The 22,632-nt window shown below is 54.0% G+C and overlaps 12 protein-coding genes across 12 annotated transcripts; 5 read left to right on the top strand and 7 right to left on the bottom strand.

Moving 5' to 3' along the window:
* Positions 1-966: 966 nt before the first annotated feature.
* SPSK_01315 (uncharacterized protein) lies at positions 967-1,271 on the top strand (the record flags this gene model as incomplete). Its single annotated transcript, XM_016728245.1, has 2 exons — positions 967-1,066; positions 1,123-1,271. The coding sequence occupies 2 exons, from the start codon at positions 967-969 to the stop codon at positions 1,269-1,271; spliced, it is 249 nt and encodes an 82-aa protein (XP_016584091.1).
* Positions 1,272-1,865: 594 nt separating this feature from the next.
* SPSK_01248 (uncharacterized protein) lies at positions 1,866-2,669 on the top strand (the record flags this gene model as incomplete). The annotated part of the gene is made up of 2 exons (XM_016728179.1): positions 1,866-2,294; positions 2,463-2,669. 2 exons carry the CDS (start codon positions 1,866-1,868, stop codon positions 2,667-2,669), a joined length of 636 nt encoding a protein of 211 aa, XP_016584090.1.
* Positions 2,670-6,840: 4,171 nt separating this feature from the next.
* Positions 6,841-7,100, top strand: SPSK_01330 (uncharacterized protein; the record flags this gene model as incomplete). The annotated part of the gene is made up of 2 exons (XM_016728257.1): positions 6,841-7,015; positions 7,039-7,100. The coding sequence occupies 2 exons, from the start codon at positions 6,841-6,843 to the stop codon at positions 7,098-7,100; spliced, it is 237 nt and encodes a 78-aa protein (XP_016584089.1).
* Positions 7,101-7,675: 575 nt separating this feature from the next.
* On the bottom strand, positions 7,676-10,174 carry SPSK_01027 (beta-glucosidase; the record flags this gene model as incomplete). The annotated part of the gene is made up of 2 exons (XM_016727958.1): positions 7,676-9,681; positions 9,754-10,174. 2 exons carry the CDS (start codon positions 10,172-10,174, stop codon positions 7,676-7,678), a joined length of 2,427 nt encoding a protein of 808 aa, XP_016584088.1.
* A 39-nt stretch (positions 10,175-10,213) lies between these two features.
* Positions 10,214-10,489, bottom strand: SPSK_01321 (uncharacterized protein; the record flags this gene model as incomplete). The annotated part of the gene is made up of 1 exon (XM_016728250.1): positions 10,214-10,489. The coding sequence occupies one exon, from the start codon at positions 10,487-10,489 to the stop codon at positions 10,214-10,216; it is 276 nt and encodes a 91-aa protein (XP_016584087.1).
* A 498-nt stretch (positions 10,490-10,987) lies between these two features.
* SPSK_01274 (uncharacterized protein) lies at positions 10,988-11,570 on the top strand (the record flags this gene model as incomplete). Its single annotated transcript, XM_016728204.1, has 2 exons — positions 10,988-11,049; positions 11,072-11,570. The coding sequence occupies 2 exons, from the start codon at positions 10,988-10,990 to the stop codon at positions 11,568-11,570; spliced, it is 561 nt and encodes a 186-aa protein (XP_016584086.1).
* A 287-nt stretch (positions 11,571-11,857) lies between these two features.
* SPSK_01320 (uncharacterized protein) lies at positions 11,858-12,135 on the bottom strand (the record flags this gene model as incomplete). The annotated part of the gene is made up of 2 exons (XM_016728249.1): positions 11,858-11,966; positions 12,029-12,135. The coding sequence occupies 2 exons, from the start codon at positions 12,133-12,135 to the stop codon at positions 11,858-11,860; spliced, it is 216 nt and encodes a 71-aa protein (XP_016584085.1).
* A 2,669-nt stretch (positions 12,136-14,804) lies between these two features.
* SPSK_01119 (delta14-sterol reductase) lies at positions 14,805-16,399 on the bottom strand (the record flags this gene model as incomplete). Its single annotated transcript, XM_016728050.1, has 2 exons — positions 14,805-16,248; positions 16,326-16,399. The coding sequence occupies 2 exons, from the start codon at positions 16,397-16,399 to the stop codon at positions 14,805-14,807; spliced, it is 1,518 nt and encodes a 505-aa protein (XP_016584084.1).
* Positions 16,400-17,068: 669 nt separating this feature from the next.
* SPSK_01238 (CBK1 kinase activator protein MOB2) lies at positions 17,069-17,969 on the bottom strand (the record flags this gene model as incomplete). Its single annotated transcript, XM_016728169.1, has 2 exons — positions 17,069-17,559; positions 17,807-17,969. 2 exons carry the CDS (start codon positions 17,967-17,969, stop codon positions 17,069-17,071), a joined length of 654 nt encoding a protein of 217 aa, XP_016584083.1.
* Positions 17,970-18,483: 514 nt separating this feature from the next.
* On the bottom strand, positions 18,484-18,825 carry SPSK_01312 (uncharacterized protein; the record flags this gene model as incomplete). The annotated part of the gene is made up of 1 exon (XM_016728242.1): positions 18,484-18,825. The coding sequence occupies one exon, from the start codon at positions 18,823-18,825 to the stop codon at positions 18,484-18,486; it is 342 nt and encodes a 113-aa protein (XP_016584082.1).
* A 1,003-nt stretch (positions 18,826-19,828) lies between these two features.
* On the bottom strand, positions 19,829-20,056 carry SPSK_01338 (uncharacterized protein; the record flags this gene model as incomplete). The annotated part of the gene is made up of 1 exon (XM_016728265.1): positions 19,829-20,056. One exon carries the CDS (start codon positions 20,054-20,056, stop codon positions 19,829-19,831), a length of 228 nt encoding a protein of 75 aa, XP_016584081.1.
* Positions 20,057-21,018: 962 nt separating this feature from the next.
* On the top strand, positions 21,019-22,101 carry SPSK_01207 (alcohol dehydrogenase (NADP+); the record flags this gene model as incomplete). The annotated part of the gene is made up of 1 exon (XM_016728138.1): positions 21,019-22,101. One exon carries the CDS (start codon positions 21,019-21,021, stop codon positions 22,099-22,101), a length of 1,083 nt encoding a protein of 360 aa, XP_016584080.1.
* Positions 22,102-22,632: the final 531 nt, after the last annotated feature.

Below are 22,632 nucleotides of genomic sequence, written 5' to 3'. Positions count from 1 at the left end.
TGCGTGGAGGTGATGTGGGAGTGATGTGTGAGGAGTGAGAGGTGAGTGAGGAGTGAGAGGTGAGTGAAGTGTGGTGAGAGACAGGAAAGTCAACTGAGAGGAGAGTGAGGAGACAAGTCAAGTGAGAGTGAAGGAAATGACAGCAGAAAGGTGAGAAGAAAGTAAAACAGACGTCGTCAACAGACGTCAACAGACGTCAACAGTCGAACAGACGTCAACAGTCGTCAACAGACAAAGGATCACCTTGGCGATCGATGTGAACAGGGTCTCGCAGAGAGAGAGCGGCAGAGTGGCAGCTGCAGCGGGAGCGCTTTGGACTACTACCAGAAGAGAGGCACCAGACAAAGCCGGACAATGGAGGACGCCAGGAAAGGTAAGGGCAAGCACTTGGGTAAAGATGGGTACGATCCGTCGTGTCCGTCAAAATGGCAAGGAGCAAGGAGCAAGGATGGACAAGGGTGGCCCGGAGATATATGTCTGCGGATGCGTTGCAGATGAGTTGCAGATGAGCGCTGAAGTGATGCTATCGCCCGCGTGTCGCCTGGGTCGTTTGAAGACGTCGTTCGAGGACGTCGTATCGATGTCGTGTCTAGAACGTCGTGTCTTGGTCTCGGTCTCGACCACGGTGTGCGTCCATGTGGGTGTACATGTGGGCGAGCTGGAGGGGTGTAAGAGTGAAGGACGTGGGCGAGGAGGAAGGACGTGGGCGAGGAGGAAGAGAACTTGTGCAAGAGGTAAGGGGCGCGCAGGACGACGAAAGAGCGCTCGGGGCAGGTGGGAGGGTCCGGCGAGGCTTCCGGGCTGCAGTAGCGTCTGGGCCTCGCTGTTGTGCCTTCCGGAGATAGGTAGAGGGAGGGTATTTTCTAGTTCGGCGGATGGGAGAGCAGGCGAGATGAGAGTGAGAGGTCAGAGGGAGGCGACTCAGCAGACGGAGGCGAAAGTCAATGACAACCGACAAGCAAAGAAATGGAATGGGCAAAACAGAGGCAAAAACAGAACAGAAACGAAACCGTCTGGGACGGAGATGAGAAGAGCAAAGACGAAGATGTCGTCAGAGACCAGGTGTGTGGGTAGAAGAGCACCACAAATTACAACTACGGAGTACAAATTACAAACCCGCAGACGCAGATGCACGCAAACACAGACATGCTACAAAAACATGGGCGTGTGGCCCAGACCGTCTCAGTGAGGATCCTCCCAAGAATGGAAAGGAGGATCTCCCATGGCTGTTCGCAGCTGTGGTCGACTCTGGTCGAGTCTTGCGGAGATAAAGGGCGGCGAGGAGGGCAGGAAAAATGGGACGAAAAGGGTGGGAAAAGGAAAAGGGACACAAAAGGGAAACTCTGGGCAGGGATGTGGTTGGCAGAAAAGGAGAATGGCGAACGGAAAGGAGAACGGAGCGAAACAAACTCATTCGCACTACGGCGTACGGCGTACTAAAAGGGTAAAAGGTAAAAGGACAAAAGGACGTAAGAACGCGAGCAGAGTTAGATCCGAGCACGGAAAGTTGAGACTACTGAGTAGGGCGAGGGACAGGGGGGTGGAGAAGTGGAGGTGCTGGGAATAAAAAAGAACGAAATATGTTGTACATAGAGACATAATAAAGAATGAGAGTAAGAAAGTGGACGAGACTTTTACGAAACACCTGGAAATAGGCTGCATAAGCAGAAGCAGAAACGCTCGCAGCTGAATCGAAGACGGATGTACAGCATGTTCCGACGCCGTACGCCGTGCGCCGTGCGCTGTAAATGAGAGAATATGACAGGTGAGCACGGCTGACCATTGAAATACAATACGACACATCTTATTTCGTACATTGGAACGAGGACCACAACCGGGAAACTGGGAACCACGAGGGACGAACCATGCGAGCATGCACAGACCCTGACGAGAAGAAGCACAATACGACGTGCTGGCGTGCTGTGTACTTGCACGTGCATAGGCGTCGATGCATGACGGTGATGGTGATGGTAATGGTGATGGCGACGGCAGGACAGGCAGTCACTGGGCATACTGTGCTGCGATCCGGCAAACAGCGGAGGCTGCCTCCAGCGACCAGTCGACTGGGTGCAGCAGACGGCCAGACGGTCAGTGCGGGTGCCTGTGGTGCCAGTGGTGCCAGTGGCTGTGCGCCGTGCGGTGGAGCTGGTGACGATCTTTTCCCTTTTCTCTGGACGACGGCCTTTGGCCGCACGATGCACCAATGGCTCACAAGACAGTCTCAGTCTACAGTTTACAGTTTACAACCAACGCGAGGACTTTATCACGGCCGTTCCGAGGGCATCGTGTACACTGTATGCTGTTCATGTACGCACGCTGATAGATGCAAGGACATGGCCGCGGCTTGCAGTTACATTCCGTATCGTCGGAAGTGCACGCAGGGTCCAACCCCCTTGTGCTTTGTGTTTATGTATTTTGTATTTTAAGTTTTAACTCATCATGCAAGAGCTGCGAACTGCCAGATGCATTACGTCGACACCTGCTGCGGATCAGAGATACACCATGATCCTGATCTCGAGGCTCCGAAGAACCGCCAAGACATGACTGAGATGTTCGAGATGGCCCGATGTGAGAAGATTTCTGTTGGCCAAGGGATGGAATCTAGATCTATGAGGTCACGAAAACAGAGGAATGCGTCGAGGAAGGGAAGCACGAGCCTGGCCATGTAGACGCATTGTGCTTGGTGTGAGGCGAGAAAAGGCGGTCCAACGGAACATGACCATCTGCGCCGCACAGATTCAACAGCGGCTAATAACGGACATAGACAACGGGCGGATGTAAGATACATGTAGTTTGTGCCGACGGAAGCTGGACTGCGTAAGAGTACATACAACATATTGTTCTATTGTGTGGTGGTCTGTGGTCTATGGTCGATTCCGGGTTCTCGAGTGCACTGACCCGACTTGCTGACCAGTCTTTTCGGACAGTATTTCAAGGAGTATATTCGTAATGTACGCTGTGAGATACGCAGCCCTTTATCCGAAATACGATGTCATGTTGTCAGGGTCCGAGATGATAAAAATAAACAAAAAATAAGAAAAGAAAAAGAAAAGGACTGAACAAAAAGAAAGAAAGAAACCTATCAAAGCATGAATGACAGAACAACCCAATTCGCCCGCATTGATTGTTCCATACGCCGTTACATGCGTGAAATGAGCAATGCCCATGGTGAGAATGGACATGGTGAGTGGACATGGTGAGAAATACGACGTAGGGGAACAGAGGACGGACAAAGACACCAAAGGGGACAGAACAAAACGCACAGGCAGTTCGTAAGCATGCACAAGCACGCACACAAGCAAATGCCCAGCCTCCTTGCAGTCTCTGTTGCAGCCTACTTCTCAAATCCTCCCGTAGCGCGTCGACTCGTCGTCTCAGACTCGGGGGCGGTCCACACCCAAAGGCGGGCCAGCACGAGAAATGGAAAAAGGAAAGGAAGAAAACAGCGACCATGCCAGGTTGGGCCAAGCGGACAACTCAGGCAAGCCTCCCCCTGGTCTGTTTCTGTCGCAGACACAGTTGTGTCCACAGTCGTGTACTGTACTTCGTACACAGCAGTGATAGAATGTCCTTGACCTCGGCGTTCACTTTCACCGCGGTGTTGTGTCCGTTCCGTCACGAATCCCGAATTCCGTCACAAATCTCATGGACTTCACCGCAGTTCACTCTGTGTAAGAGGAAAATTGCTGTTTACGGACAATGTGTGATGTTGGGGGCTACAGTGGTACGTCGCACGTTTGGTCTGGGTCACTGTTGGGACCGAAGAGCCAACCCCTACAATGGAAAGTAAAAAAAAAAAAAAAAAAAAAAGAACCCAACAAACCCGAAACATGTGCGCCGTTCGACAAGAGGAAACAAAACGCCGTAAATCCGACGCATCACCCATCACACATTGCACATCACGCAAATCACGCACCGCAGGACATGGGCCATCCAGGCTGCCGGGACTTACAGACGCCGGTGATGGAGGGAGGCGTCGGCACACGGCAAAGACTTGCATGCGACAAAGGAAAAGATTCCGGATCCGGGTTCGACGTACGATGTACATTGTAAATGCATTTATTCCAAGGACGGAAGGCTTGTGCAATATGAAAGAGGGGAGGGGTCTCGGGGTGCACAAATTGCACAAGTTATGTGTATGCCTTGTGAGAAGGGGTGAACGGACAAACGAAAGAAAAGAAAGAAAGAAACGGGGCTATTGCAGTTTCGGGCAATTCGCCGCCGATCCCGTATTCCCGATTGGGGAGGAGGATTTCTTGGACCTCGGTGGGAGGCCACGTTGGCGACGTTGGTCACTCTGTTACAAAAAGACCGGGGGCGGGAGGGATTTGATTGATCGGGGGGGGCATAATTAAAAAAGAAAAAGAAGAAAAAGAAGAAAAAGAAGAAAAAGAAAAGAAAAAAAAGACGAACAAGAAGGAAGAATGAAGAAAAAGAGGAAGAAGGGACCTCAGAACATACAACCTGATAAACGAGAATACACGATAAACGAAAATAAACGAACACAATCTGAAAAGGCCGAGACATGAGACATGGAAAATACAGCCGCTCTGCACATATGGCGTACTTTGTAATTTGCTTCTTCACCGTGCTTGAACAGAATTCCCTTTCGGGCTCTCGGTTTGCTAGCGTCATGCACAATCAGAGCTGCTTCGACCTTTGGGTGGAGCTCGCATCACGTCTGGGCACAGGACGGGATAACGAAGCAAAAAGAAAAGAAACGAAAGAAAAAAGTGACGCAGAAAGTGACCGTCCGCGTCCACGAACCTCCACCACAAACTTCTCGATCACAACGGCACGACGGCTAGCCACATCCCACAGTGATCTCCGGATCGTCCGCTGTGATCGGCCGCTGCACATGCGTTTGCTTTCCTCCCACTGTCTGTTGGTTCATACTTTAAAATTCCCTGCTGTCCACCTGGTTTGCACCAGGCTTGCACCTGGTTGCACACCCTCCTGCATCCCCCCACTGTTGTCTGGACGCAAATGCACACATGCATGCACTTTGCAGCTGGAATGCATCCCGCCACGTCCGTCTCGTCCGTCTCACCCGTCTCTGTCCGTCTCCACAGATTGGAGATTGGTAATGATGTACTCTGACGCAGTACGCCGTGCCAGTCCATTCTCATTGTATTCGTACGTCGTATTTTTGTATCTTTGTAACTTCAGGAGGCTCCAGACAACTCTCGCCATAACCCATCGCCGCGTCATTTTCCTGTAATTCGTACAGTGTGGTTGGTCATCTGCAGAGCACGGAATACGGAGCACGTCGTCCCGTCTTTCCCTTTTCCAACTGCCCATGCCGTTCTCCGGTCCCAGGTTCTGGCCGCCCTGCACGTTGTATCTACACGCTTGTACGACCTTACGAATGCGCGCAGACGCGTGCACTCTGCAGATGCACGTCGGACGCATCGCTATGTCCGACCCGACCCAGTGTACTTTCGCGCGAGATTGTGATGAAAAGGGCAAGTGAGCGACGGAATCCGTTCGGCTTGCCTCGTCCTCTCGGCCGGGACGGCAGCCCGGAATAGAAATGATAACCAAGAAGCGCAAAACGAGAAGAGGGTGAGAACAGCCGCGGTTGATGAGAACGAAATGGGGCCTACCCGATAGAAACGTGTTGTAGAATTATTATAAAAAGATAAAAAATAAAATAAAAACAAAATAACGTAAAATAAATAAAAAAGACCAAATTCTCGGCTCCGAGTAGCTTTCAACGGCCGCCATCCAATGCAGCCGTCTTCTTTGACGCGCAGTTCTTCCACTTCTTGGCCCGTTCGATCTGCCTTTCTACCTCACTCCCTCGCAATGGTCTAGTACTCTGGTTCGCGGTTCTCCCGTGAAAGAGGAGCGGCGCGCCGCGGAATGAAAGCCGTTGAAGATAAGAAGACAGAAGCAAGGGGTGTTGTAAGAAAGACGAAAAAAACAAACGAAAACGAACAAAGAACACAGAGCACAGAATAAAACCGCATGAGGAGAAATCAGACGATACACACCACCGTCTACTTCCGGCCAAGCCACCACCAGCAAGTATACCAGTTTAAACAAGTCCCCTGCGGCATGTCCAAGTCTTTCATGCACGGGCTTTTCCCGTTTTCTCCTTCCTCAAAAGATTGGTAAACGAGAACTGCGTACGAAAAGAAAGTTGAAAGTGGAAATGAAGTAGAAATGAAAAAAGAAAGCAATCCCATCTACCTCACTGTATTAGCACATCATTGACCCCCCAACTTGCAACAAACTGTTCATCACCTTAATGGCATTGTTGAGTGTGTCACGACCGGAAGGTGGCCTCAAGATCTCAGTGCGACCTTGGCACCGTCGGATGTGAACCAACAGACAATCATCCCGATATTCCGATACGCGGCGGCAGGGGAGGGGTTCAGCTGCGATGGTCACCCATCGGCAAGGCATCGGTGATTGCTTTTGCAGACAAAACAAACCATAAGAGAAAAAAAGAAAGCAACTCTGCCATGGTCACCATGCTTTGATGCAAAGGTAACGTTTATTCGGTTCAAAGTGCAAATGGAGCATCACGTCTTGCTCTTCCCTGCCCTTCTCGGCCCTGCCTGCTTGCCTACTTGCTGAATGTGATGAACAGGTACAGAAAAGAACTGTTCAACGTCTTCACGTTAGCCTTTGCTAACTGTACTCCGTACATTCGATACATGCCACCGATGTGCCTCACAGACACGGCCTGTGGGGGTACAAGTGCATACCCATAAACCTCGCATTGCCAGTATGTTCCCAAAGCGCTGTTGCCCTTGTCTCTTCCCCCCATCCTCGGGATTTGACTCTTCTACGGAATGTCTTGCCACCAAGGCAGCAGAACAGACTGAAACAATGTTTCGGGACGATGCCCCCATTTTGAACCCTCACGACGGCGAAACACGCACAACATGTCTTCCGTACGACCGCAAAGGAAAAGCAAAACAGGCAGAAAGGCAGAAAAGGCAGAATCTTGTTGGATCGGGCTGCCGCCAGCAGGTCCAGCCACTGACGGCGGATGCGTTTAAACGTGCGGCCAAAAAATACTCACAGGCGTGACGGGCTTTGAAAATGAGGCGGCGGGCGAAAAGACACTGCAAGGGGAGGTCGACTGAGACAGGGCCCCCCTCTACGACCGTCCAATATTGTCCCATAGAAGCGCCGAGCCGCACTCACTGCTGGAATGACTGAAAGAAAAGACGAAAAAGGAACGAAAGAAACACGGTGGCGAGTGGCCAAAGAAGTATATCAAGGCGCGGATGAACGGACTCCAACAGGTGGATATAACAAAAGCAACAAATGCAGCCAAACCACATACCAAGACGGATGATGTTCATTTACTCTTGGACTGCACCCGAGCTGTTTCTACTCACCAGGAACGAGAAAGAACCAAAATCGAAATTGTGCTGGACCGTGAGGTCGTGTGGTTGATCATATGAACAGAGTACGTGTTGTAAAATGTAAATCGAATGCATTAAATTCATAAATTCATTTGGCAGATATCCTTCTTTTCCATTTACTCCAGGACCCAACTGAAGATACACTTTGTCCATCCAACGTGGGCCGTATTCCTTCTCAACCAAGGCGATTCCTTCCAAGGTCTGCTGTGTATATCAATGTATTGCTGGTCCCTTCTTTACTCATCCTCCCATTAAGCAGCAGCATGGTCCACTCGGCACGGCACAGCATCCTAGTCCAGTGTTGCCGACAGGGGCAGCTTGCGGCTGCTCGAGCCCACGTACACCGTCTTGGTGTAGTTGCTAATGACCCAGTCCTGCTTCGTCGTGTCCCAGTTGCTCAGGTCACGGCGGGTCAGGGCCGCGTTGAAAATACCCGTCTGGCCGGGTGCCAGGGCGTGCAGCCGGTCGAAGCCGCGCAGGACAACAGGCGGGTCGTCGGGTCCTCCGAGAGACACGTACAGCTGGGGCACCTCGTCGCCCGTCACCGAGCCGGTGTTGGTTACCTGAGCCGTAACCGTGTACAAGACGTCATAGAGCCCTGCGTTGCCACCAGACGCAATCTTGTCTCCGGCCGCCAGGTAGGGCTGCGGCGACTTGTCGGTCGCACCGGGCGGGAGGTAGGTGTCGCTGGGCTGGCCGTAGTTTGCATCACCCGAAGCCGCCTTGCCAGACGACGACGTGTTCAGGTACGGGTAGATGTACTGCCAGACGTGGGATAGAGTCGCGTTGGGGAACAAGTAGTCGGCAAGGTTGGTCGACGTTTTACCGCTGCCGATGGTCGGGGCCGGCTTCGTGTAGCCTGTCGTCGGTTTGTACGGCGCAGCAGGCACCTTCTGGACATACAGGTTGGCATACGAGAACGTGGTGTAGCTCAAACCGTAGCCAAACTCGTACCGGGGTGTCTTGTTGTATTTGTCGAAGCTGCGGTAGTCGATAAAGATACCCTCGGTAAAGTCGACCTGCGGAACTTCACCGCTGGGCTCGTACGTGACATCAACGCCGTAGCTCTCGCGGGTGGTACCCCAGGTGAAGGGCGTGCGGCCAGCCGGGTTGACGGCACCGTACAGAACATCGACGAGTGAGTTGCCCGACTCCTGGCCCGGGACGCCCGCCCAGACAATGGCCGTGACGTTGGGGCTATCGTACCACTCCTCGACAAGGACGGGGCCAGTCGAGTGAATAACAACAATGGTGTTGTTGCAGAGGCTGCTGACGTTCTTGATGAGCGCGTCGCCGTCGTGCCAGAGGGTCAGGTTCAGGCGGTCGCCTTCGTTGCCAGCCACGTTGATGTAGCCCTCGCCAGAGTCGGCATTGACAAAAACAAGAGCCGTGACGCCGTCCTGCGAGACAAGAGCATTCGTGGTGTCGGGGCGGTTGTTGGCCAGGATGCTCTGGTAGACCGTGCCGTCGCTGATGGCCTTGGCCTGCAGAGCGGCATCGGGCGTAACGAGGTACGGGAAGTTCGCGCTGCCCGAACCCCAGGCCATGGCGAGTGTGCCGTTGTCGCAGCCGCGGTCTGAACAGCCGTTGGGGCCGTCGGGGTTGGGGCCGGCATCGTCGCCGACAACGACGAGGAATTTGGGCTTGTTGAGGGGCAGGGCGTTGTTTGTGTTCTTGAGCAAGACGGTGCCCTTGGCGGCAATCTCACGGATGAGGGTGGCGTGGTCGGCACGGACGTCGACATGGTGGTTGATCTGCTGCTGACCAACACCAGCCGCCCAGTGCACAGGGCCGTAGGTGTCGAGGGTCCACGAGTCGAAGTTGATCGGGACCTGGGAGCCGATGGTGTTGCCGACCTTGAAGAAGGCGGCCATGATGCGCATGGCCATGTCGTCGATGCGCCACTCGGGAATCGTTCCGTTGATGACAGCCAGGGTCAGGTTGGTGCCCCAGTAACTGACGGCCGAGTTGAAGACGGTGTCACCGGGCATGGTCATGTCGAGGCCCGCCAGGGCACTGGAGACGCCGGAATGCTGTGCCTGCCAATCGGTCATGACGAAGCCCTGGAAGCCGAGCTCGCCCTTGAGAAGGTTGTTGAGCATCTTGGAGTTCTGGCAGCCGTACGAGTTGTTGATTTGGTTGTACGAGCACATGACAGAGCCAACGCCAGCGCGCACAGCGTCCGCAAACGGCCACAGGTAGATCTCGTGCATGGTCTTGTCGTCAATGTTGCTGGACAGACTCTCGGTAATGTTGTAGCCGTAACCCTGAGCTTCGCCCGCCTGACGGAAATGCTCTGTAAATTCGTTAGCAGCCAATAATATCAAAAAGAAAACATGCATCAAATAAACACTTCCAAGAGACATACCCTGCTCGTTGCCGATAAAATGCTTGGCGCAAGCAATGACGCCAGCATCCTGGATACCGCGGATCGTCTCAGCAATGCTGACGCCCGTGAGGACGGGGTCGGGAGCAAAGCCCTCCCAGTTGCGGCCGCCCTCGGGGGCCCGGCCCAGAGGACCAGCGACCGGGCCCAGCTGGACAGTCACGCCCTTGCCCTTGTGCTCTTGGCCCATGGCAAGACCGCGTGCATATAGGAGAGCACGGTCAAAGGTGGCGGCGGCGGTCTGGCCGGACGTGAAGACGGAGTTGAAGTCTGTGTCGCGGACTCCGACAGGCGAATCCTGCATGCACATGCTCGTCAGACCGAGACGCGGCACAGAGCCGATCTGGCCGACACACTGTTCGCCCTGCCAGCTGGTTGTGTCAGCAGGAAGTCGGCAAGGCATGAAAGAAAAGAAGAACAGTGAGAAGGTGCGAAATGGAACCTACCCAACACCGGTGGTCAGGTTGACCTTCTCCAGAAGGGTCAGTTGCGAGACAAACTGCTTGGCCTGGATGTAGGCACTCTCCCAGCCGTCTGCATTGGGGTTCATCCACGGCGCCGGATAGAAGGGCGGCGACTTGGCTTGCGGGGCATCCGCGCCGCGCTGCCAAAGAGGGGACTCTGCGTTGAAGCCGCGAGGCTCGAACTGCGTAGGGTCAGCATTCGCAAGGCCAGCAAAGACGGCCGTAGTGGCCAAGAGCCAAATGGGCTCAATCATTTCCAGAAGAGGTCAAATCTGCGGCAAATGGACATATGAAAGAGGGGGAAAACGATTGCGATATGCCAAAAGCAAGAGAGTAGAATGGTATACACCAAAGACCAAAGACGGCAAGGGGATGATAGAGATGTTGTGATGCGTGTAAGGTGTTGGCGTAAAATATGTTGATGTCCTGAAGAAAGAGTCATATAGAAAATAAAAGGGCAAAAATGAAGAGGAACATTTTGGATGCAGGCGGGGGCGGTCAAAATATCAAAGGGAAGAGCCAGGACTCGCGAGGCCCAGAGAGGTTCAAGAAGGGAAGGAGCGGGTGTGCCAAAACGTTTCAACAAAAAGGAAGGAGCGAATGTAAACAGAGCACGCTCTTTCCATGTTGTCTAAGCTGGATGCGTTTTTCACGTCGACGTCAGGTGGCCGCCTGGTAATTCCGTCGCACTTGCCTTGGGAGTTGCTCCTGCGTAAACGGCAGGAGCGACGGATGCGCAGCCCGCCGCAAAAATGGCAAACGCCTTCATGGTCGACGACAGTCCGTTGGCCGGGGCACGTCGATGGGTGAGGCCGTGTTTGGGACAACGATGTCAGCCGGCGCGTCGCGACTCGGACAGAGGCGAACAGAGACGAACAAGCGTCAAACGGTCGGGTCGAGGTGTGGTCTGTCTGGTATCTCAGAGTCGCAGCAGATGCACGGTTCTGCTTCAAAGAAAATGGAAATCTCGTGAGCGAGATCGTTCGAAGAGAGTTTTGTCGTCCTCAATTTGCTCTTCTCGTGGTCCGCGTTCAAGGACAGAGCGAGAGATCCCAAAGCACTTTACGAAACGCGCGAGGAAAATGGGCAAACAGGCAAACACGACGCAAATCGACGGCAAGGAATGCGTCTTACGAGGACCGAATGGGCAACTTATATGGAAATCACAAGGAGCGCGTGGGCGCTGAGCACGCAGGCACGCTGAGCAGTCGCAGACGGACAAAATATGTCGATCAGGTCCCCAAAGTAAGGTTCCGCTTTCGTCTCATGCTACTGGTGCAACGCCGAATCAACAAATGGCGCCTGCCAGGCCATGATTTTCTGTTTACGATGTGAGATACAGTCATTTGAGACCCTTTTTGTCCGTTTTTGCCTTTCGACGACCAGTTTGGCCTTGCTCCGGGGGTTTCTGTTGACCTCATCCTACCCAGCCGGCCCTGCTAGCTACTTTGCAACTTGGTTGCTGCCACAAGAAAAGTGCAGATCGCCGCGTGGAATCTTGGGCATTTTGTGGGGATGGGCAGTGGACATACAGGGATAAAGAGAGTGAGGAACGTGTGCCAAGCCGACAAAATACAAAGTGGTGACAAACGGGTGCTTTCCTTTGTGTTCTCCTTCACCCATCATCCAGCATCCAGCTGCAGTATTTCGTCCTTGATTTGGGGTCGCGCAGCATCGGATCCAAGGTATCGAGTCAGCCCATTTCGCGGTGTATCGGATGCCACGACGTTGCTGTTACATCTTCGGACGCATGTTGTACACACATACTCCCGTACATACATACATACACACACATCTCACCAACAAATGAGAAGTACATTGTCGCATGCACGAACCGCGCCAAGATCAGCAACCGACTCACCCGAGGCACCATGCGCGGGGGAGCATGCAATGCTGCCATTGCAGGGGAGGCAATGTATGGTGAGAGCAGTTGGTGGTAGGCTCAAAAAGGTCCTTTGTGGCTCGGGCAACGGCATTGGCTGCTTGGCGAAGCAACATGCAAAGAGACGAGAACAATGAAAAAACAGAAGAGAGCCATAAGAGGGGCACCATAGAACGTCATGGCAGGAAACGGGCCGATCGCGAGGACAAGAGGAGAAACATGGGGAGATCCTGTGGGGAATTGTGCGTATTGGTTCTCCGCATTATGCTCTGACGGTACAAGAATCTTTACGAGGCGCGAAGTCATTGCATATGCGGCGTAAAAAGGTTGTCGTTCGATGTTTGGTACCATGCTTACATATTTACACGCAAAATAGAGGTGTCATGACCGATTCGTGCAGTTCGGTTATGAAATCGATGCTGGCGTCAATGGCAGCAATGGCAGCATCGCGGCCGACAAGTTTATGGATCATGGAGTGCAGGGTGCGTAGTCCTAAGAGGCGATGGATTATTTACATTTACAGAGTCACACAGTTCGCCACCGCTGCAAAAGTACGACGTATGTCCACTGTGGACAAAAAGCAACTTGAACCAGGGAACGCCGACGCGGCACTTTTTGGGGGCTTGTTTGCACCGAAGGGGATACTTTCTCGTTGTTTCGAAACGTGACGAAAGAGGTTGTCGATCCAAATTAACCTCGAGCACAGTGTAACACTGGCTGCAGTTGGTGGCAGTCTCACGTGTACGCCATGTATTTTCTAGTCTCTCATTGTGTCTGCCATTTACATGGTCGACCTTCCGTATCCAGCCTTTTGCCTCACGTGGGAGTTTACTACCACACTCTCTTGACCTCACAGTCCTACGAAGCGTGTCCTTGCCGTCCATCTCACCCGTCATGGTCATTTTCACATCCTGGTCGCATCGAGAACCAAGGAACCTGGAGCCTGTTCAATCAGACCCAAGGGTCGCTCACCTAGCGTTGACTGCCCAGAAATGCTACCTCAAAAGCTGCCTCTTTTATCCTCTCTCTTTCTCTCTTTTGGCCGTTTTTACCTCGTCTTGTCCGTTGTGGCATTTTGTGTGTTTGTTTTCTTGTCGTCTCGGCCCTACTCGTGGAGCTTCTTTATTAGCTTCCCCCTCACGGCACCGTTTCCCCGTCGCTTGCGCTGCTTCTCCGTCGAAAGCCAGCTTACCCCAGCTTTCGTGCAGTTGTTCTCCTCACCAGATGCAACACACCATGACACCGTCCGGCAATTACCGCTTTCATGTTTTTGTTGTACAACATGTCGTTGCACGTTTACCCGCTAGCGGTACATACTGGTGGCTACTTTTTTGTTGAATGATTAACTTTCGACTGGTGACGGCCTCGGCCGACCCTTGTCCCCTTGACCATACATCCGAGAATCCGCAGAATGGAAGGACGGAGTAGGCGGGAAATAAAGAAAATGTACTTTGTAGAGGAAAATGAGGGGATAAGCGAAGGGAAGAAGTGAGAGAAAGAGAGAGAGAACGGTTAGCTGCCCCGACGCGGGGCGGTGATCGTCCGGTCCACAGGCCCCAAAAGGAGCAGACATTTGCGTTGCCACTAGACGAGCCCCGGTAATTCGGGCATCGACAGCCCGGAACCCGCGACGAGACTCCGGGCCCCTCTCGACACCAAGCTTGTGTGGCCCTTTCGTTCTGTTCCAGATAGGAAATCGAGGCCGCCGCCAACGAAACTCGGTCTATCTACGAGAGACATCGAGTGCTTGCAGACACAAAGGGACCCCGCCGAGTGTAGTGCAGTAATACGTTGCACATAACAAAGTCAACAAGACCCTATTCCCAGGCCATGTGCCGATCCGAGGAGTTACCAAAGCCCAGGTTAATAAACAATTTTGTAACCGGTCCTACGTTCGTACCTTTCGTACTACACGATGATGCGGTGGAGTGGACCGGCTTTGTAAGAGAACAGTCATTCTTTTGTCCCATTCTTTTGTTGTGGGGTAATTATAGCTTTATCCCGTACGCCGAACATCGGTTGGCCCTGGGAAGCTTTTCGTGTCTTCTCTTTCTGATCGTCTATGTACACCTCCGGCGAGAGTCTTGGTCCTCGCTAAATCCATCCCGTACGCCGTACCTCGGGTGGCCCTGGGAGATTAAAAAACAGATATAAAAACACCAGTGGTGGGTAAAAAAACGGTCCCGTACGCCGGACATCAAGTGGCCCTGGGAGTGAGACGAAGGTAAAATGGGTGGTGTGAAATGCAAGAAAATGCAAATGCAGTATGCGATGCAATCCCGTACGCCGAACGTCTGGTGGCCCTGGGAATGGTCATCCAAGGACACGGACGGTCCTTTTTCTTTCCTTTTTCTTTCCTTTTTGTGTTTGCCGTCAAATGCTTTGCACGCAGTAACCCCGTTACGCCGAACATCCATGGCCCTGGGGTAAATGCGAAGTGGTGCTCCGTAAAACAAGCCCAAGAAAGCTGTCCAATATATGACTCCAACAAAAAAAATGCCGTCTGTCCCCTTCGTCCTGTGTCGCCGTACAACCAGGCCCTAGGTCGAGGGGGGGCGGCATACATAACCTACACATATCCAACAATTCCCGTAACGCCGACTTCATGGCCCTGGGAAGAAGATGCGGGTGAATGACAAAAGAGTATCGGCAACGCGTCACTCAAGTTTGAGCGGGCGTCTGGTCGCCTAGTAGAGGCCGGGCACAATGTGCCAGCGGACAATCTTCTTGTACTTGTTCCAGTCGTCGCCGTATTTGCGCGCACACTTCTCGCCGTCGCGCAGGTCGCGGTGGACGAGCAGGACGGCAAAGTAGACAATGTAAAAGTAGGTGAAGACCATGCCGAACCCACGGGCAGCACCGGGAACAACGAGCTGGCCGTCGGAGCGGACAAACACCTCGGTATTGCCCGCAGCAGCCGCCGCGGCCGCGGCCAGACCGCCCGCCGAGTCGGCCGCCAGGACGGCATAGCCGGCCAGGCCGGTCGGCAAGCTGTACGGCCAGGACTGGATCCAGTCGCCAAAGTAGTTGATGTGGCGGGCCAGGCCCCACCAGCCGGAGACAATCAGGCGCGAGCCCGACTTGGTGGCAATGTACTTGAGGTGGGCGACGCGCGGGTCGTCCGGGTTGGTGCGGAAGGTGTTCTTTTGGCTGTTGGCGAGGCGGAAGATGGAGAAGCCAGTGAGCAGCACGGCGCCCATGCTGACGACGCCGAGCCAGCCCAGCGAGAGCGGGTAGTTGGCCAGGTAGCGCGTCTGGGTCGAGTACAAGAAGGGCACCCACACCAGGTCGCCAAAGGACAGCATCATGCCAAAGCCGTCGGTGGTGATGTCAATGGTGGTCAGAATGGCGGGCTCCATGATCTGGCTGTCGATAATGTAGATGGACTGCACAATCGAGATGAACAGGATGCTGTCGGTGACCACGCCAAAGGTGCGGTACTGCTTGGCGACGTGGGCAAAGTTGAAGAGCATCCAGCCCAGCATGCCGGGGCGCAGCTCCATAAACGCCTTGATGTCGAACTCGCCCAGCAGCGGCAGCGTGATGCGCGGGTTCAGCTCGCGGCCGATGAACCAGTCGTACATGACGTTGCCTGACTGGCCGCCCGCGGCCAGCTCGCGCAGGTCGCCCGGCCGGCGGTCGGCGGGCTTGGGCACGCTGAAGCTGCGCAGGTAGACAAACGTGGCGAGGGCCACGGCGATGAGGATGTTGGCCGTCAGCAGCTGCAGGTAGTTGTCGGTCATGAACGTCCAGAGCGGGAACTCGGCGCCCTGCGCAATCGTGCCGGCCACGACGAGGCTGACGGTAAACAAGGTCGAGTAGACAGTGTTGAACTTGTAGGGGAGGCGGCCGCCGTTGTCGAGGACGACGCCCTCGGTGTGCGTGCCCGGCAGCACGCGGTAGAGCACGGCGCTCAGCAAGTAGTAGGCGAGCGTCCAGCCGGTGACACGCCAGCTGGCAAGGCCCCAGACGCCGTCGGCCGGCCATCCGACCTCGCGCTTGAGGGTCTCGAGGTCGAGGGTCGAGGGGCTCAGCAGAGAGGGCGCGGGACAGCCCGAGACGTCGTTGCAGGCAAACGTGAAGAGGTAGAGGAGGACGGGCAGGAGGAAGCTGATGGCAAACGCGCCGAGTCTGGGGTTGTTAGCAGCTGTGTGTCTTTTTTGCATGGAAAAGGGATCACGAGGGTCGCGAAAAGGGGCCAAACATACGGCCCGCCAAACTCGTAGCCGTGCCGCGCGACTCTGGGCGCGACGCCCGTCGTAGATTTCGTGTTCGCAACCATTGGGGGATGGTGTAGTGTGTTTCGATGTTGGCGTGGCGAGAGGTGTCCAATTGGCGAGAACAAAGGGGCAGAGAACACCTATTTATCGGGCAAATGGCGAAAATCTCGAGATGCGCCCCGTTTTCGTCGAGGTCCAATCTCCAAGGCTGAAAGAGGAAGTGGCCAAGACTGCCAGGGGCAAAAGCAGTGGCACATGCTCCGGGTCTGCGAGCTTCCGGGAAACAGCTGATATTTTTAGTGGGGGCTGCGATGGAATTGGGGGCCCTTTCAGCGTGTTGCAGGGCTTATCCAGAAAAGTCTAGCGCATCCACGGAGCAATTAGCGGCACCGCTCCCGGGCCGGGCGTGCTGCAGTCACCCACTTGCACCTTTCAGTTGCACCGGATTCCATCTTATTGCTCCGCTGCCGAATGTGTTCTGCACATTCTCACCAATTTCTCACCAAAACAACTGCCGAAGAACGAGATGCAACGACAGCATAACGCATAGCGAAGAATGACGCCCGACTGATACTGTTGTAGCACTTGGCCAGACTGTGGCTGTGCAATGTCTTGTTCGACGTCTGAAAGAAGCCCGCCTGCACTGTGTTCCCCTCATGATAGTCTACGGAAAACGTCGCCTTTATTCGGGTGTATGGAGGACGGCTAGAAATACAGATGCAGATTCAATCTCAAGCGGCCGCCATAATTCGTTCGCCAGACGCAAGGTTCGCCAAACCATACGCTTTGGATCCGGGCGGAAACGTCCCGTCCGCCGCCCAGAGATCAATCAGCAGCTGCACCGGCTCGAGGTCGTCGGCGTGGAGCATGTCCAACGACGTTGCAGTCAACAGGAAATGGCTGAAGCAGCTGTTGAGCTGCTTCTCCAGGTTGAGGTGGTAGAACGGGTCCACGAAATGGCGGCTGAACAAGTGGGCGTAGACGCGGAACATTTGCAAAAAGATGGCCTTGCAGGTGCCGCTGAACTCTCTGGGAAACGCACTTCGCTTGCCCACCCAGTCGTCCGGGTCGGCCGCCAGGGTCGTCGGAGCAGCAGGGTTTGGCGCGTAGCTCACACCCTCGGGGTCGGTCGGAAACAGGTGCGGGTCGTTGGTCTTGCTGGCGACCCATCGCTGCATGAGACATGTACTCGTGCGCCGGAATCTCGGTCGGCTTGAGGCGGCTGTTGAGCCACGTGTAGGAGTGATTCCTATGTGTACACGCCGTATCAGCACGTTATATGGAGGATTGTGTAATTTGTGGGTGCGCATGGCAAAGGGAAAACATCTCACCGTCCTGCCGACATGGTTGGGCAAGAGGCTGCGTTGCAGATGCTGTCTCCATCGGCCTCTTTCTCGTGCACCACACGCACAAAGTTCCACAGAAGCCGATGGTGTTCCATGACTGGGCAAGGACGCGTTAAAACCAACGTTGCTTCGCACAGTTGCATGGACCTTGGTGAGCAATCCAGTCGCCCATCTCGACCGTCTTGGGCCTCGTGCTCAGGGCCATGAAGTTGCCCCGTACAATGTGCTTCGAGTACGCGGGGTGAACCCACAGGGGAAGAGCCTCTTGGCGAGCCTGCGTGTCCATGCTTGCCAATGAATGGTCGCGGCGTAGGTGTGGGTTGCCAACAAAAGGAGAGTGGGCGTCTGGCTATCGTTGGAACAACTACGGACGCACAGTCCAGAGACTAATTGTGACTCGATTGAGCGAGATAGCGGCTCGTCAATATAAAGTCAAAGGTAGTGGCATACTCCGTAGTCGGGAGACAGGCTGGATGGATTGAAGCAGTCCTCTCGTAAGGCAGAAAACCGCGGCGGTGAAAGGAAACTCGTATACTTATGTTTGTCGCCCCTGACTCTTCTGATAGGTCGGCATTGTGAATGGATGCTGAGATTGCGGGGTGAAAAACGGTGAAAAACAACAGCTTATGAAATGCATGACTGCCCTCGCTACCACTCCCAGTCACTTGCTGTCTGCACAATACGTACTGTCATATATACGGAGAATATGACGAATTCTGTGGGCTGCCGATGGCCCTATGAGTGACCACACGGCTGTTCCTGGCATCGCCTTCCTTAGCTTGCGCGGTAGTAGTGTTCCATCAACGACTATGGTTGTCCGTATCAGAATATGCTGTATACACCATTGGCTTGTTCTCGTAGTAGGCGTCAGCGCGACATATGACTAAAACACGAGTTCCTGTCCCAGTACGTCGGGTCGGGTCGAGAGACGGCGTCGTGTTTGGCCCATTCGTCATCTCGGCCCATCTCTGCGCGCCAACGTCGACACCAACAAGACGACTACCCCTGCTGCGGACCAGGACTACGAGACGCGGATCCGATGCGTTGGTAGATACAGTGGTATCGTTTCTTTTGTACGATACGGTGTACATGAGGAGCGTGTCGTTGAATTGACTTGTTCGAATTTCGGCCCATGAGGTCATGTATCAGACGTGTCTATTCTACATTCCATAATTCACGTATTTGCTAGTATTTTATTTATATGCAGAGAGTGTAAAACTATATTCAATTTAGTCATTTTATTATTCATTTTATTTCGACTTTATTGATACGTCCTTTTTATTTTGAATAATTATAAAACCTTAAATTTTACTTTGGCATCTACTCTCTTTTTACATGCTAACTAATTCATACAAACAATTTATATCTTACTTAGCTTGCGATAATAAACAAGGCAACGGAGAAGACGTTATCACGCTCCCGGGATATGACAACTCCTAAAGCGATACCAGCGTCTTCATCGACGATAAAATGTTATAGTGATGGGCGGATGTATCAGGCAAGTTTCGTCACACCCATCCGAGGCCTGAATTCTGATACATTTCCCCAAGATGGAACATCACGAGACGAGCAAGGGCTTCAAAACAAGTCTCCAGTGATCATCGACATCCAATCTCGTCGGTGATGTTTACTCCTGATGCACCCACTCAGCCACTGTATTGACGCCGGTCTAACGGCAGCTCTTCCTGACACAATCACATTTCCAATCCGGAACTACCTTGCAACATACTAGGAGATGGAGTCGTCACCTTTCTGCCAATCGAACTGCCATGTTTATCGTCGTTGTCCTCTCACTTGTGTTTATTCGTCTGGAGGCTCCAGTTCGTTTCCAGTTTTCCTCCGGTTTTTGTCAAGAAAAATACCAAAGGAAATCCCGAACTATCGCGCACAGAGTCGCCAGGAATTGCAAACTCGCCGAGATTTGCCCAGTTTGTCGTGTCCGGTTTGTAGGACACCGCCCACCTCGGAGCCGATTTGCCTTTTTGCCGTCCATCCTGACTTTGCCTGTTGTATGTCCCTTTGACATGCGCTAGCTCTTCACCAATCGTAGGCCTTACAGCGGCTCTAGCGTAAACGACAGTGGGGGGCAACTGATGGCAGGACAGGGCAGCACCAAACTGCTTGATCTTTTGCCTGCTTCAGCTGCTATTGGCATTTTCGGTTCTTGAGACCGCGTCTCGCTCTCATGGGTTGCCCTCGGTTTGCTCTCCTCGTGGGATGCATTGCCTTTATGGGAATCTCGGGCTTCTTATCCCATTGTTGCAGCTCGCTGGCTCGGCCTTGTGCACCGAATACCACAGGAGGCCGCTCCGCAGATGCCTCCAGTCCCTTAAACTCGAGGATGCCTCCTAGTCCACTGGAGGACCCCACCATGATCACCCCAAACCGTCGCATGCAGTTGGTGGAATAATAGAACCATAGGTTGGAGACACCCCGTCCTTCAGGTACTTCGGGCTAATCAGCTCCCGGCAGAGGATGGTAAAGAGCATCTTAGTGCGGAGGCTAGAAGGCTTAGCCCATAGCGGATGCATCCTGCTGCCAAACATTGGTGATGAGTAACGAGGGGCATTGAGTACCCAGAAGAGAACCCGGCGATCAGATGATGGCATGTTCTCTTTATTTATTTTCGTTTGGTATCATTTATATTTTGTCAGGAGCAGTCCACGAGCTCACAGACTCATATGATTGCAGGGCAACGTCACGATGAAGACAGACAAAGCATAGAAACACTATAGTTACGAGGCATAGAGAATTATGGAGAATTATGGAGAAAACCATCTCCGGTAAAATCAACCGACGTCAAGAAAATCGAAGGCGAGAAAAGAAACCAGACAGAGGAAAATAGTTAGTTGGATCAAACTTGGCTGCTCGTCGGTCTAGCTGGCGGCGGTACTGCTCTTTCGAGGCTGCCCGCTTTGCTTCTCCCCGATGACGACGTGCGCTCTCTGGCGCTCTTCCCCATCCCACTCGCCCCTCTGTTTCGATTAGCGGAAGCGGTAGCGGAGGCGGAAAACCGAGCGACGCGGTGCCTGATACCACACACAGGAATGGAGCAAAGAACCGACGGACGAGGACGTGGAACAAAGGAAAAGCTAGAGCTGCACTATGAGCACTTCGGGGGTGCCATCGAACACGATGTCTTGCTAATATAAGGTGATGGTCGGCCGAAGCTGCCGCTGTTGCTATTTCAATCTTTTGCTTTTTTTCTTCATGCTTCCTCTCGTCTCGTCTCCCCAATCTCTCTGCTTCCCGTATTTGCTTGTTCCTTGATACCCAAACCCAAATTCAATTTCTTCGCAGCATCATCCATCCCTCTCACACAAACCACCGCCACCATGCCGTACCCCGAGAAGTTCACCGGCTTCCAGGTCCACAGCCCTGATACCTGGACCGAATTCCACAAGAACGAGTTCGAGCCCAAGCCATTTGACGACTACGACGTCGACATCAAAATCCAGGCCTGCGGTGTCTGCGGCAGCGACGTCCACACCATCAGTGGCGGTTGGGGCGACCAGCACTTCCCCCTGGCTGTCGGCCACGAGATTGTCGGCAAGGCCATCCGCGTCGGCCCCAAGGTCACCCTCATCAAGGAGGGCCAGCGCGTCGGTGTCGGTGCCCAGTCCTACTCGTGCCTCGACTGCCGCCAGTGCAAGAACGACAACGAGACCTACTGCCGCAAGCAGCTCGACACCTACGGCGCCCAGTGGCCCGACACCGGCATCATCTCCCAAGGCGGCTACTCGTCGCACGTCCGCACACACGAGCACTGGGTCTTCCCCATCCCCGACGCCATCCCCACCCACGAGGCCGGCCCCATGCTGTGCGCCGGCCTGACCGCCTTCAGCCCACTCGTGCGCAACGGCTGCGGCCCCGGCAAGAAAGTCGGTGTCGTCGGCATTGGCGGCATCGGCCACTTTGGCGTGCTGTTCGCCAAGGCCCTGGGCGCCGAGGTCTGGGCCATCTCGCGCTCCCACGCCAAGGAGGCCGACGCCAAGAAGCTGGGCGCCGACGGCTTCCTGGCCACCGCCGACGCGAACTGGGCCGAGGACCACGTCATGACCTTTGACCTCATCCTCAACACGGCCAACTCCACCGAGGACTTTGACCTCAAGACCTACCTGTCCCTGCTCGACGTCCACGGCCGCTGGGTCAGCGTCGGCCTGCCCGAGGGCGCGGGCTCCGCCATCCGCAACCAGGACTTCTTGAGCAACGGCTGCTTCATTGGCAGCAGCCACCTGGGCTCCCGCAAAGAGGTCCTGGCCATGCTGAAGCTGGCCGCCGACAAGGGCATCCACCCCTGGATCGAGCAGGTGCCCATTGGCGCCGACAACCTGTCCAAGACCCTGCAGCGCCTGCACAAGAACGACGTGCACTACCGCTTCTGCCTGACCAACTACGAGGACGTCTTTGGCCAGTAGGGAAAGCTGAGGAGGGATGCGGACGTGGATGGGAAGCCGCTGGTGCCATCATGATAGACGGAAAAAAAAGTTAAAAAATTCGAAACAAAATAAATTACCATTCATTGTACGAGAGCGTGACGTGAACTCGTTTACGGTGCTTGTATTACAGAGTGTGAGAGGGTACGGCTGATCTATATGTACACAGCGCTGAGAACCTCTTAGGCCAGCCTTTGTATGAAAGAAGTGCATTGGCAATCCTATGGCAGGCGATAGCCGAGGAAGGCGCGAGAAACCCAGGATCTCACGCTCTACCACACGACAACTTTTGGAAACGTTGTCGGAGCCCCAATTTCGTCGACGTCGTGTGCAGCATATGCCATCTTCGTAGCTTTTGAGTTGGGTGATACTTCGTACTTTTGAGAGTGACCCGGCACCCGCAGTCAAGTGCCCACAAAATGTTACATAATACAACAAATCGCCCGTCGATTTTCTGCCGCTGGCCACCGCTAAATATTCGCTGGTCACCCACGCACGATTCCTATTGGTCCA

Source organism: Sporothrix schenckii (genome assembly GCF_000961545.1).
Source record: "Sporothrix schenckii 1099-18 chromosome Unknown Cont48, whole genome shotgun sequence".
NCBI classification, from domain to species: Eukaryota; Fungi; Ascomycota; class Sordariomycetes; order Ophiostomatales; family Ophiostomataceae; genus Sporothrix; species Sporothrix schenckii.
Note: the sequence above shows the minus strand (reverse complement) of the source record. Positions and strands in the feature narration are given on the sequence as shown.